Genomic DNA, 14,724 nt, shown 5'->3' with positions numbered 1-14,724 from the left:
CGGGCTGACAGCAGATTAGCTCCCGTACGCAGTGTCTTACTGGAGGGGAATGGCCAGTTACCGGTGAGCGAGTTCTGTTTCGCTGGGGAAGCCCTTCCAAGCGGGGATCAGGGTTTTTCTTTGTGTGCAGGATGTGGAACAATAGCCGCACCTCCAAGAAATATGTAATTAATAACGTGACCCAGGGTCTGCTCTAACTTTTGGCATGACACCCTGGCTTCTTACCATCTTTTCCACTTCCCAGATCCCTCCCTCCCCCCAAAACAAAGGCTTGTCCCAAATAGCAGGGCTTCCACGGACAGGCGTTAGAGCTGTGTGACTCCTTTCCTCCTGGAGGGATTGAGGAGTTCAGTTACCACCGGGTGGGCAGGAACACTGGCTTCTCACAATGCGTTTGGAATAAACTACAGCACAGCATAACCAATCAAAACGGAAATAGGAAACCAAGAGAAAGCAAAAAATCCAACAGAACAGAAGATTTAGAAAATAAAGGAGTAAATCCACTTCAAATAAACCAGAACTGTAAAAAAGAACCAAAAAACCAAAACTATACATATTTATATATAGAAAAAATAATTCATAATTAATTTAAAAAGTGGCATGCAAAGAAGATTGTTACATTCTCCTATCATGCATCAGGCCCAATGTCCAAACGGCAAGGTAACCATGACGACAAAAAAGTGCAAGAACTCAGCAACATTACCAAAGGATGCATAGAGAGGCCCACAATGCAACTCAACTCATCTCTGCGAGACCCGGGAACGGGCGGGTCTCGCTCATCTTAAAGATTTCTTGCTTTTCTCTTTTTTTTTTTTTATAATTTTTTTTTATTTTTTTCTCTTAAGAATGTAAAAATGTGGGTAAAGAAAGTAAAAAAGAAAAAAACCACACCAACCTTCTCGTAGCTCTGAGGGATGTTAAGGGGGTTTGATGCGGAACACAATGACATGAGGAGAAGAGAAAAATAGGGGAAACACAGAGAGAGTAAAAAAAGGCCTTCTCAAGGCTGTCAGCTGCAAATTGATTGTTTTTTTTTCTCTTAACCAAAATAAAAAGAAAGGAAAAAAAATGAAGATAGCAACGACCCTCTTTCCTGCCTTCCTCGCTTTCCCCCGCCCATCCAGCTAGGTACCTTTTGATTAAGAACAACCAAACTCTGTACAGGGCAGACTGTGAGCAATCCTAGTTCAGAATCAGCACCCGCCAGAGGTGCCGACCCCCGAAAGGAGCTCTCACGTCTTCCAGTCCATCTGCTCTTTCGAGAAGGGGGAGCGGAATCCGTACCAGGCAGAGAAGACCCGATACGAAGGAGATCCCAAGCTGGAAATCCGCTCCCCCAGCCCGTGCTCCCACCAGCCCCCACACCCGGCCCTGCTTCCACTAACTCCACGATGGGACTGAATAAGGAAAAAGAAATAATTAGAAGAAGAAAAGAAAAGCAAAACAAAACCAAAACATTTCCTTGCAATGTTAAAACTTACAACTCCTATCCCAGGTGTTCTATAGAGACAAGCATGTTATGGGAGAAACAAGTCAATTGGAAACACAAGAGTGTTCAAGACTCTTTTCAAACAAAAAACGGGAAGAAAAATGTGCGTGAACTTTCCCTCCCACCAAAGCAAATCCATTTCAGAAATTTGTTACCTTTCCACGATATTAACACACAAGAAACAAGGAATCAAACAGCATGAAAAACACCCAAACCACAGGCCGAGCTTGCTTAGATGCTATTTTCTGCACTCTCTCGGCCGGCTAACGCTGGCTTTGTTTTTCAGGCAGGCTTCAGGTACACACAGCCTAACCGGGATAGAAAGAGGGCTGTCCACCTGGAGCCGACTCTGAGCCAGGTGCGGAGACAAGCGACTCCACGGTTACAACCTTTGTCTCCCGGGTAGTCTCCGAGTGGCCAGGAAGGTAGAGGAAATTTAGAAATAAAAGAATAATGAAAAATCCCCACATTTTTTTCCTGGGGTTTTTTTTTGGGGAAAAAAAAAAAAAAGAACCCAAAACATTCCAGCTAAGCTGTCTGCGAAGGATTTAGCCCTGAATTAGTATCGGATCCAGATTTACGTTCCCAAAAGAAGAATTTCGGGACCCAGGCGACAGGGCAAATTTCAAACGCAATTTTCCAGCTGGCCACAAAAGGCTATTTAAAAATTTAGCTTGGAAACATTAAATTATTAAAAAGCCTTCTCTCCATGTGCATGTGATTTAGTGAGCGTGAGACACGAGAGAGAGAGAAAGAGAGAGAGAAAGGAGTGCACACAGGAGCATGGCTCTGAATTTGACTGCAGAATTAACGTGAGTGTAGGTGGGAGGCGCTTCCTCTGTCGATGGGATGGAAATGGGAACAGTTTGCTGGGATGTAACTTTTCTTTTTTTTTCCTCCCAATGGTATTTTTCTTTTTTTTTAAAAAAAAGCCAGAAGGACCAGCCCTGCTCTCTCATTACCAAAAGGGTTTTGCTGTGGAAAGATATTAAACCAAAGCTACACACAAAATATTACAGGTCAGAGAGATTAAAATAAGATAACAAAGACAGCAGAAAGGCTATTGCCCCACGGGGTGGGAGAACATCGAGGGGGCATCAGGCAGAAGCCAGTCCCCCTGTCATCTGCTCCCCATGCTACATGGGTTAAGGAATCCGTCACTGCAGCAGAGACGTCTGCTGGCCGTCACCAGCTTTCTGTAAGTCTGTGCCCACGGCCAGCGTTCGCCCAAGAAACCAGTGACAAATTACCGCTGGCAAAGGGAAAACCAGCTGGGACTTAGGCGAGAAGTGAGAATGCACCCTCCTGTTGCAATCTGCTAAGATCCGGGGGACAGAGAGCTCAGTGGAGGGGGATGAGAGGGTCCTCCCCTCCTCTCACACCCACACCAGTAGAACTGGGACCTTCCCAGTTCCAGAGAGCAGGGATCCTTTGGGAGAAAGGGGGACTATGGCCTCTTTGCAGCCAAAGCTGTTCATTCTCCCCTGGGCCCTGCAGGTCGATGCTGGCAGATTCTCAGGCACGCTAGTTTGGGTCACACTTGACTTCACTGTGGGTGACACAGCCGTGTACTGCTGCTCTGCCACGCTGGCGCGGTAGCTGGAACCACCAGCGATGGTGGGGAAGGCAGGGTGCACCAGGATCCCTCTGCAAGCTCAGCAGCGCACTGTAAGGGTCCAACCGATTAACACCAGTGCTTCCCCTGCGCTCGGGGACAGGGTCGAATCAAACAGCTGGGGACAAAGGAAGGCCATGGGGAGGGAGGTATTTGCCAGTGTTGTGAGCCGATGCACTCCCTACCTCTCACGTAAAGGTTAGCAGGGGAGGAGTAGCGCACTCCGGCGCTGTTGCTGGCGACGCATTCATACTTCCCCTGGTCTGTCTCCTCGCTGCTCTCTATCTGCAGGCCACCTGGGAGGAGAGAAGAAGACCGCAGCAAAGACACCATCATCACCATTTTGCATTTAAGAGAGAGCAATAGCGTCTATGTTTTGCTTTCTCCTCCCCTTGGGCTGATACACACTGGGACACTCCCTGGGGGTCGTGGGCCATGAGCTCTGGAAGTGCCGAGCCCTCTGCCGGTCTCAGCTAATGCCTGTGCTCCGCGTTACGGCCGGACACACAGCCAACAGGAAGAGAAAACGTAGTAACCCCTCTCTACACTAAGTGTTACTCTCCATACTCAAACGACCAGCAAAGTAGCAACTTATGTGGCTTCTGCAATGCAGACATTCTGCACCAGAACTCATGAAATCAACTTCAATATTCCGTATTATTGTGATCCCCAGAAATCTATCAGAAGGCAGCTGACTTCCCTTGTTTGATTTGAAGCAGCGACCATAAAAGAGAAAGGCTTTGTCACCCACTGCCTAGGATCCCTGGAGCATTATTATCACCACTGCCTTTCTTTTGTGCCCAAACACCTGATTCACAGGAAGCCTACAGGAGATAAGAGTCAGTGTGAAAACCACCTTACTGATAGTGAACGTTCCCCAGGGAAAACCCTGTAAACGCTGCATTGGAACTTCAAAATTGCTGGGCCAAAAGGATTAAGGTTTTTCTTAAACCTGCACATTATTGCAGCCTACGAGAATACACCCAGAGCTCATACTACATACTCCTGTATGCAAACATGCAGAAATATGCAGCCTGTGACTACATGGAAGAAAATTGCCTCATTTACCTCAGAAGGCTTCATCCCTGCAAAACTCCAGTTAAAATATATACTACATAAATAATTCAACACGTTATCAAATGTTTTATGTATTAGGAGTACATGATTATACTACAGATATGGTCAGAGCTCACACGTGGTAAGAGTCTTAACTCCCATCTCTGGAAAAAAACCTAAGTGTGAAAACCAAACAATTTCAGCTCAGTGTAATATTACTGATAAAATCTTAAGTGCAAATGATATCATTGCTCGTTGCAGAGACAGCCTCTTCAGGAAGGAAGAAACCAATGTGTTCGCATGAGGAGGACACGAAGCTCCTGTTCCTCTGTGTGTGCATGGGTGACAAAGGATGCTGCGTGGGAAGACGTGAGGCTGTGAGGGCATTTATGACAGGGATGGGGTGTGACAGTGTGACTCCCGCCAGCATCCACTCTGTCTGGGAGCTCCCAAAGGCAGAACAGATAGAAGCAAAAAAGAAAAAAAACCCCACCCAAGCCACCAAACTAAATTAATTTCAAAAGAATCTGTGGGTATTTCAGTATAACGGGAGTTACAACGCAAACAGACTGAAGCTTCACACTGAGACACCAGCTGGGCGTGTTTCACACTGATTTACAGCTCGAACGTGCTCTGTCACCTGAAAGCTCCACTTCGGGGGAGAGCTGGTCAGTGAGTTTTCCTAGAAATTTCTGTTAATTTGGACAAATCTGTGGGTTGCTTCCACTGGTTCGAGACAAATTTTTGGTGTGGCTCAGGAGCATTGCTTGTCTGAGCACACACAAGGGGAGAGGGCGCCACACTGCAGAGCAGGAACAGACCCATGAGCCGCAGGCAAGCAGCTTCGCCAGGGGAATAGAGACTCACCCCTTTCACCTCCACCACTGCAGCTTTGCTGGTGAATGCAATGGCGAAAATTATACTGTAGAGAGGTCAATGAGCTTTCAGCACTTCTCAGGAGCCAATAGAGATGATGTGTGAAGAAGTAAATCTCACCTACAGCACCTCCTGTTGCTTTTACCAGCAGAGAATTACAGACTTTTAAATTTGCCAGTGCAGATAAAACTAAAGCAAGGTCTTCCACGGGATGCACACCCAATTCCTGCTGACTTTCAATGACAGCTTGAGGGCTAGTACCCTTTTGGCTCCATTAAAGATACAGTGCAGACGCTACTTACCATGGGTATCTTTCCCATAAAAACCTAAGGGTAAGAGCGTGGGAGGGAGGGGGAAGAAGGCTCTGAAACCCAACCAGTGAGTACGCTGAGCTGGGAAGTGCTGAGGATCTGACTGAGCAAAGGATTGGAAAACTTTCACCACCATCAGTGGCTCGGGAGCACTTTGCACCAATCAAGAGAAGGTCCTCAGTATTTACCAAGCTTTGATAGCATTTAACGCTGAAGATAAACTTCAGTCCTTCGCAGTCCTGGAAAGATTAGCTCTTAAAACTCTGCCATAAATCTGAGGCAGCACAGCCTGAGACATTATTAGAATAACAGTATCAGTATTACCAAGTGCACCCAGCAAACAAAAAAGGACATTATAACCATATATAAAATAAAGACAGGTATAAAAAAGAAATATCCAGAGGTGAAGCAGGACAAGAAAACATAACAACAACAACAACAACAAGAATCTGTATTGAGCGCAGGTCAATGAAACAGGAACTGAGTGGAGAGAAGTGTTTGGAGAGTGGGTGAGTGAGTGAGCTGGGGATGTCTTACCTCGGATCGGTGTACCTTCTGCAAAGAAAACAAAGAAAATAAGTGAAAAGGCTGTAAAACCCCAAACACCTGGACTGCCCGTGGGAAAAGGACCTGAGTCAAGGAAGACAGTTCCCAGTAGGAAACTTCCTGCTCTACCTCATCTTAAATTATAGGGACAGACTGAAGAGGGTTCAGGGTACTCAAGGTGGGGATGCCCTTTTTAAAGCAGACCAATTCAGCTGGCAGTTTACAGAGCCTCCACTGCGCTTGGCTTGGAAAGTCTTGCGACTGGCTCCATTCTGTTGCTAAGAATGCAAAGAAAGTCTTCAAGCTCTCAGCTAACATTACTGTTTGCTACTTGCAGAACATATGACGAACCTGTGTTTATCTTCATCACTCCCAGGAAGAAGGGTCGGCATCATGGCCGTGTTAGCCCAGACAGGGAAAGGGACATCCAGGGATCTCGCATCACATTAAGAGTTGCAGGTTTGATCCCACCTTTGCTAGCAAATTCCCAGTTCCAAACTTTAGTTATAGGCACAGATGTGCGAGGAATTCAATGGGTGTCCTTATCAGGACCTTCAGTTACCCTTCAGTGGCTCAGCACAGAGACGGCAGCCAGACGCTCTGCACTAGAGAAGGCCACGCTGCTGTACAAGGGAAAGGGCTACCTCATGCAACTGCGCAGTGCAGGAGGGGGCTGTATGGAGAGAGGAGAGTCCTGCTACGCTTGCCTGTTGACTGCATCTCCCTTGGGTTATTTTTATTCAAACCCCCTCCAGCTGTCTCTAGTGCCTAATGGAAGTCTTCCGCCTAGGCGGGTCTCACAGATGAGAGGGAGTGACACTGCGGCTGGGGAGCCATGCCACAGGCAACGGTAAATCACTGTCCCCCCGTCTGACCTCCTGAGGTTGCAACCATCTTCCTTCAAAAACACGGCAGGTCCTTTTGCTCACAGTGGCATTCAAACTTGTCAAACAGCTTATCAAAGAGGGGTTTTAGTTGCTTGGTTTTTACCCCAATCCTGAGAACAGGGCAGATTCCGCAATTACAAGCATTGCCTTTTACTAGGGAGAAATGCAAGAGCTTCTCTGCAACGGTAACAACGCCGTCATTCTGCAGCCAGGGCTTGTACAGCACATTACACGATAAATACCAGCCTTACACTCTCTCCTCTGCCCCAGTGAGGTACAGCAGCATTATCACCCCCACTTTACAGACGGGGAAGGCGAGGTAGAGGCGAAGCAAATTGCCCAAGGTCACAGAGGGAGGTCTGTGGCAGAGGCAAGAACGGGCGTCAAAGCCTCCTGCGTGCCAATCTTCTGCCTTAACCACCAGAAAACCCCTTCCCTCCTTATCCTTCAGCCCTGCTCGTCCTTTTTGTGCTGCGGTTCAATCCTCCATTTTCAGGATAGAAGGTAAAAATATACAGATACTGATTACAGCGCACCTTTATTTTTCAAAGGAGATGAGGGAAGAGAGGTACAGTGTTAGGATATTAGATTCTAGTTATACTCAGCTTCTAGTTAAGAGGTTAGGTTATTTGCTAGAGAAAAGTTAGCATCTAGTCAGGGTTAGGAACTAGCTAAGGTTAATAAAGCAGGCTGGTTAGCTATTGGGACAAGGTTGGAGAGACAGCGCTTGAAAGAGAAAGAGGTGGAGGGAGCATGTACTTGGGCAGATCTCCACACAGGAGACGGCAGGAAGGTTTTAAAAAGCGCGAGAGAGAGAGAAAGCAGCAAAGGGTTATAGTTCAATTCAGTGGAAATAAAAACAGCCTCTGATACATCCTTCTGTCTCAAAACTGGAGTGAAAATCTGCCATCTGTGGCACAAATCTGGAACAAGGCTAAATGGGAAGAGGATAGAGGAGGGGAAGAGACCCCAACATCACCCACGTCTATAAAGCTTTTTGGCCTTGGCCAAGCCTGGCCATTTCCTGCAAAGGCTCACTCTAATTGACGGGAGAAGCGCTGGAAGTTAGAGCTATGTGAGCACAGATACAACAGCAGCCGTTACCTTCTTGTGTCATTGTAGGTTAGTTATTCCCTGCTCCCTCTAAGCATCAACGTTGCCTCTGGAAATGGGCTGTCAGCAGCTCTCAGGGACAGACTGGAGCCTGTGCTCTTGGAGAGCAGGACAAGCCAAGCAGTGCCACCCTGGTCTTTCCAATGCTAACTCTGGCACATGGGACGCAGAGGTGAGGAGCAAACGATGTTTTGCAAGGTGCCCCACACCAGGGATGGAGGGGACGGAATTTGAATCAAAATGAAATCAAGTAACTTGCAAGGAAAGAGGAATGGCGGCAGGGACACAGATGGTAGATTTTCACCATTGGAGTTTCACGTCTAACCAGCTTAGTATTCAATATAGGGGCAGCAGGATGGTGCTAGAAGATGATTTGAAATAAATTAATTATTCTGAAGAACTCTGACAGGTCCTGTAAGATTCGGTTGTGGTGGTGGAGGGGAGGCACCTGTGTCCAATAGCTGGCCTGCCTGGTCTCCCAAACACTGCACGAGCAAATGCAGAAGGCTAACCACCATCCAGGGCAGAACACGGGCACCAGCTTTGCAGGAGAACTAAAGGAGGAAGAACTCACACTGGATACCAACTTTGGGAGTGAAAAGCTGGTTTTGAGATGCCACATGCAAATTATTAATGTTGCCTTCCACGGCCTCCCAGGATCTGGAGATCTGCCTATTCAGGGCAAATTTTGAGGCTGCGTGAGCCCAGATGGCCAGCCTCATGTCCAGCAGCAGAGGCAAAGGCAGTTTAAAGGACTTGCCACTGGATTATAAAGGACCAAGATGGTGCCAGGCAGAATATCACGTGCAGGTGTCCTCCTCTGTCACGGAGGATGGGATCTGCTCTTCCACCATCCCTTCCTCTGGCTTCCCACATGCCAAGCTGCCTACGGATTCTCCAAGCCTTGAAAACAGGGAGAGGAGGACAGTCACCATCGCCATGGCAATGACAGAAAACACATCCCCACCTTCTGTCAGGCCACGTGTGAGAACATGTGTGTGCTCTGCTCCTCTCCCGAGGGCTGAAGAGAGCTTTCTATCCTGAACAAGCAAGCAATCATCAAGGGTCTTCTGCAATTTTAAAATGCCGGATCCTGGCTGACAGCTGCAATTGCTACATCTCTAATAACAAAAGGGGACTTGGCACAGGGAGGAAATGTGACGTGAGTTCTGCAGACAGGCTCCTGGCTTCTCAAGGGACAGAGATGATCCAGAGGAGGGGGCTTTTCCTTTGCTCAGCCCTTTCCTGTAGCAGATGACCTGTGATTTACAGCTTCAATTCGAAAATGCCACACCCCCACCTCTCCCTTCTGAAAATGCCAATAACCCTGTTAGATGTGAAACTCCAAGACCTCCTGCAGGTGTGAACACAATTAGCACAGTTCCAGGGTACAAGCTATTGTGTAATTGGGGAATTCCAGGACAACTGTTGCTAAGTTACACAAAAAAATCTATCCAATGTTGGGAGGTTCATATTTAGCTGTTATCTCGTTATACAGATATATTAATTAGGATGATTATTATTCTTTTTGTAGCCTGCAACACCCCTGCAGAAACTCATTAAGAGGGCAGAATATCCCTACTGAAAGAGTTAGTAGAAGAAATGCAGAGCATGCCTCTCAAGAAGCTGTTACAAAGGAATTAGTTTAAAGGGCAAGGGTTACAAATCTGGACATTAGCAGGTTTGGGGTTTTTTGGTTTGATTTTTTTTTTTAAATCGAACAAACTTACCAAAGGTCTCTGAATGTTAAAAAAAGGAAAAAAAAGGAAAAAATAAGTTTGTTATAGCCAGTTATTTAGAAAGCAGAAGACAACAACAAGACACAAAAGGCTTTAGTGTTTCTGTGATGTAAGAAGGTGGCTGCAGGCTGCCTCCTGTTATCCCCCCTAGATGGCACGGCTGAGCAAAGGACACTGGCTGCCACTTTAAGTGTCCCGAGACTGCTTGCGTCGGGGTTAAGCAGAAATACTCGTTTCTCTTCCACCGCCAAGACCAATTAAACTCTTAGACAACCTGGGTCTCTAAGGCTGGGATGTTCATGTATGTCTAACGGAAGCAGAACGTCCCCTTCTCCTCTGACTGACAATTCAGCTTTTCATCCAGTCAAAACCCCAAGCATTAAATGATTTCCAGTTGCTTGGAAAGTTTATCTGCAGATGGAAAGGAGAAGAAGAAATACTGGATAGATAAAACCCTCCGTGGTTAATGGCATATCACCTGTTTCTCAATTATATTGGCGACCCATAAAATAATAGGTCCACAGGATGATGTGAATATAATGACCATGGTCTCAGTGGTCCATTTATATTGCCAGGTTTTTTAATATAAATGAGAACCAAATCTGGACTTGGCTACCCAGTTTTGCAGAGCTCTGTGCATGACATTTCACTTGTACCTTTTAATGAGCCAATTTGCATGTTTGCCACCAACTCATATATTGATATAAATTCAGTTCTTAACACCCTTTGTAATAAAGCCGCATGGCTGCTATCCTGATGACTTTATCTCTAAGGCAGAATCCGGCTGACTGGCCTATCCCGCAGCGCTCTCAGCCTGCTCCTGTCCCAGTCTCCATCGGGGAGCAATGCACAGCCAGGTCTTCAGAGACAACACGGTCGCTGGCTTCTATGCTAAGCCTGTTAGCACAAAGTGCAGCGATGAAACTGTGATTTAGCACCAGGGCCCCGTCTCCTCCCTGCACTCCTATTCACAGAGGGCTCGTCCAGCACCCGTTAGTGGGGTGTCACTGTTAATCCCCAAGAAGCTGGGCTGGAGTCACACTGAAGACCTGCAGGTGAAAGACACTGAGGCTCATCAGCAGTGTCCTGAAGCATCCAGTGCCCTAATGTGTGCTACTGCCACACTTCTGGCAGCAAAGTTTGTTTTCTGGAAAGATAAATGTATTAAATGAAGTTCTGACTTTAGCAGCGCTCACATCATCAGTGCTCAAACAGGCATCGCCTTGCACATCACTCTCAGCTTACAGATACACACTTGGATCTGCTCTGCCTTGGTCTTAAAACAACCGACCGAAATACTAACACGGTACAGGGGACCCTGATGTTAGTATGTTTTGCACTTTCTTGCACTTTTTCACTTTGGCCTTTGCAGCACTGAACATGCAGCTTTTGAAAGGCCATAGAAGTAGATGAAATAGGAGAACTCAGATGTCCCAACTGTGCTGGAATCTGCACTCCCTCTCACACAAGCAACAGGCTTCCGCCCCTAAGGCCAACAGGGATGCTTCAGGCTTGCACCAGTTTACCAATTCAAAGCAGCTGTAAAGGAGATTAATTCTCAGCAGGTATCTTCTGATTTATCAGAAAGGCCAAGGGTTCACTCGGAGGCTAGCCAATTCACTGGAGTAAAAACGCAGCGCTCAGGTGGCTTTAAGGAAAACACCAGATCAAACCCAGTTAAGGAGTATAAAGGCATTCTAGCAAGATGATAAATGTATTAAAAATAATCTGCCTGTGCATTACTCACACTTCAGATCACAGTCACAGAGCATGATATAATTCTAGTTTACCTCCCATTATTTATGCTGAGTGATTTTTTTTATTTGCATTTGCCTCAGCTGTTACGATGAAACAGGGAGGTCAATCTCATCTGTGTTTGTGGGATTCAACAGTCCATTCTAATGCAACAACGCAGTTTAAGTATCTGCTTTTAAGTTTGCTTCGCTGAATAAGGATGCATTTATGCAGGTGTATAAAAGCTACGCTGAACTGGAACTTTCTTACTGAATCTTTTCCACTGGTGGCCCACAGAACTAAAAATCCTTCTATAGAATCCTTGCCAAACAGGGCAAGAGAAAAGCCGGGCGGTTACCTTTTCTGACGTTCAGACCCAGCATTACCGTAGTCAGAACTGGTTTCCTCAGAGCCAGCAGAAGTCTGGGCAGAGGTACTCGGTTATCACTTGAGGGGCTGACTTGTAAAATGGCTAATACACACGGAGCAACCCCAGTTGCTTCACTGAAGCCTCTGCTTTTCCTTTGCTTACAACGATGCCATTCTTTTGCCAAGGAAGAGTCTTGAAACTGCTCCATCTCTCTTGGCCAAAGGGATGTTCTGAGTAGCTGAAGTGCCGTTAGTGCTTGCTAGGTCCAAGCACACAGACACGTTTTCTCTAGGCTGGGTCAAAGCGCTCAGTCCAAGCAGTATTTGAAAAAGATTCTTTCTCGGGTTAGTTTTTTGTCAAAAGGTAAAACTTCCAAAGCTTATTTCATTTTTGAAGCTATCAGTGGAAGTTCTTTATTGGTAGCATTGAAAAATAAATACACCTGTGCCCTCCTCGCACACATACACGCATTCTCACACAGTGAACTGGCAGATTTAACAAGTATAAAAACAGCTCCTGAAACGTGAATATTAAGAGATACCATGTTGACACACACACAAAACAACAAACATAAAACAAACAAAAGAGACAGATGGACAAGCAGATGGGGAAAGACAGAAAACTGACAAGAGCCACGGAGCTGGGGTACATCTGTTCATGGAGATCCACTCCATGGGCACTGCCCCTGAGCACCGAGGGGTCACTCCAGAACGCTCACAACTGGTCTCCAGCGACGACTGCAGGGACTTGATGCTGGAGAGATCCTGCAAGAGCTGTTCTTCAACACCAGCTTTGAGAGGCTCAATTTACACCATCAGGATCATGTCTCAACAGTAAGAGGCCACCTCAGCTGTGCACCCTGTACCAGGTCTGTGTGGCCTAAAAAGCCATGGCTGCCACTGTGGTTCTCTTTCTTCCTTACCGGGTTCTTGATCTGAGGGTGAAACCCCCAGCCCCCAGCCACTCCCCAGTTTCCCCTGAGCCACAAGAGCACCGTTATGCAGTGAAGTAATTACAGTGTCTCCTGGATGGGAACCAGCTTCCCTGCCGTGATTCCCCTTATGTCAACTAGGCAGCAGGACGGCCAGAAGGATGGGTTGGAAGGGAAAATACTCCAACTGCTCCCTGGGTAAGAACATGAGCCCCAAAACCAAAGAAAAGCTAAAGCCCCAATCCACACCGCGGGGACAGCGTGTCTATCAGCCCTCTCTTCTGCTTCAGAAACCTCTGAGCGGTGTCTGCACAGCTCTATCGAGGTCTCTGTCTATCCAGTCTCACACAGAGGCCTTACCTGATCTCAGTTGCTTTATTCGCCCATTGCTCGCGCTGGGGTCGACAGGCAGGAAATCTTTAAACCAAGTGATCTCTGGGTCTGGGTTCCCACTGGCCGCACAGAGCATTGTGGCTGTTCGTGTCCGCTCCACCACTTTCAGCTGGGGCCCCATATCAATGTTTGGGAAGCCGGGAGGTAACTGGTCCTCTGGCGGTAGAGAACAAAGGAAGAGTGGTTAACCATGTAGTAGGCACTGGGGATCTGAAGGAGCTGTTTAGTGGACTAGAGTGAAGAAAGCGTCAGGCAGACTCGCTGCCCAGTACTCTGTGCAATGCAATTTAAAACAACGCTACGGTAAATGGTCCAGAGATGGTTTGTGAAAACACATTATACAGTAAAATTACCAGTTTGTCCATTTTGTGTGACTATTCTAACGTCCCACAAGAAGATTCTACATTTAAATGCAAACTATTAAAACCCTCTGGGGCACGGGAATAGTCATTTCAAAGTTTCTCCAGGTCTCGCACTGAATCCCTCTGTCAGGTAAGTGACTCGCACTTATTTGTTTTTACAGCAGAAGCTGCGCGCACATATGGCAAAGATCCCTGCACTGCAGACTATAAAGTCACATTTAAAAGGAAGGGATCATCTTCCCCCTCCAAACCCCCCAGTATGAAACGAGTACGCATGAAAGGAATATTGAAAATGACTATGTGAAAAGGCCTGTCAAAGACACAGTGGAAACTAGGAGAGAAAGGAGAGGAAAATATCATCCAGCTGTAGTTACCAGAGGGGACACACATAACAACAATAAGCCAAGTGCTGTCAGACAGGGTGTGATTTTTAGATTTATTAATTCCGAGTGCTGCTGCCCTAGAAGAAGAGGGACGTGGCACCAGCACCTACAAGACAGGCTCAGCTGAGCTTCCTGCTTCCTCTCGATCTTGCCTTTGCCTTCACTAATGAGGGTGAGGAGGGCAATCCCAACCCATGCTGACTAATTTGTGATAACTAATACAAAACCCCAGTGCTTCCCCCCCAATCTTTGTCACGACCTCCTAACTCATGTGGAAGAGAGCTATCTTATGCTGGCTGATACAGCTCAGGCAAATGCCATCTTTTTCCCCCAGAAAATCAGTCTCTGGGGGAGGGCAGCCTGTAAAGAGGATGCGGACACCAGGGTGAGACTTTATAGGGATTCTCTGTCATTTCAAATGAGGCGTGTTGAGGAATCAGAGCCTTGGGAATCTATGGCATTGAATCCATCCCAAAAGCAGGTGAGGGAACAGAAGGGATATAACATAAAGGATTTTAAAAGGGTGGGATTTTTACAAAAGTAGCATACATCACTATCAGCCCCCCACTGAAACCAATGGGAGCTCTCACGACAGCCGCAGAGCTGGGCTGGAAACCCTTGCCTTGGTTGGGAAACATCCCTGCCAACTGCAAACACAACAAGAGCTCTCGTCCTGCTGACGGCACGTTCTGTCTCAGAAGCAATGGAGCCAAAGGACGCATGGCTGAACCCAGAGGCAGTGGAACAAGAGAGAAACCCAGTGGCCTCGCTATGGTGGGTGTTTTTTCCTGTGGGAGAAAAGCAGAATTGCCAGATCCCATTACTGCTCCAAGCGAGCTCCAAACACATGATTTGGTAAGAGCCATTCCACACTGCTGCGCCTCACGCTCGACTTCTAAAAATCTATAAAGATCATGAA

The 14,724-nt window shown here is 46.9% G+C and overlaps 1 protein-coding gene across 12 annotated transcripts in view; it reads right to left on the bottom strand.

Annotated features, from left to right (window-relative positions):
* PTPRS (protein tyrosine phosphatase receptor type S) overlaps window positions 1-14,724 on the bottom strand; it is a 162,797-nt gene that overhangs the window by 57,648 nt on the left and 90,425 nt on the right. For 11 of the 12 annotated variants that reach the window (XM_074565636.1, XM_074565642.1, XM_074565640.1 and 8 more), the window contains 2 exons: window positions 13,028-13,216; window positions 3,290-3,400 (listed from right to left, as the gene is read on the bottom strand). In XM_074565636.1, the coding sequence (XP_074421737.1) occupies window positions 3,290-3,400; window positions 13,028-13,216 (300 nt within the window). Of the gene's footprint in view, window positions 1-895; window positions 981-3,289; window positions 3,401-13,027; window positions 13,217-14,724 lie in introns of those variants that run through there. The other variant, XM_074565646.1, reaches the window with a different exon arrangement.

This window comes from Larus michahellis, chromosome 23 (genome assembly GCF_964199755.1).
Source record: "Larus michahellis chromosome 23, bLarMic1.1, whole genome shotgun sequence".
NCBI classification, from domain to species: domain Eukaryota; kingdom Metazoa; phylum Chordata; class Aves; order Charadriiformes; family Laridae; genus Larus; species Larus michahellis.
The sequence above is the reverse complement of the archived record's forward strand: the minus strand, read 5'-3'. Positions and strand labels throughout refer to the sequence as shown.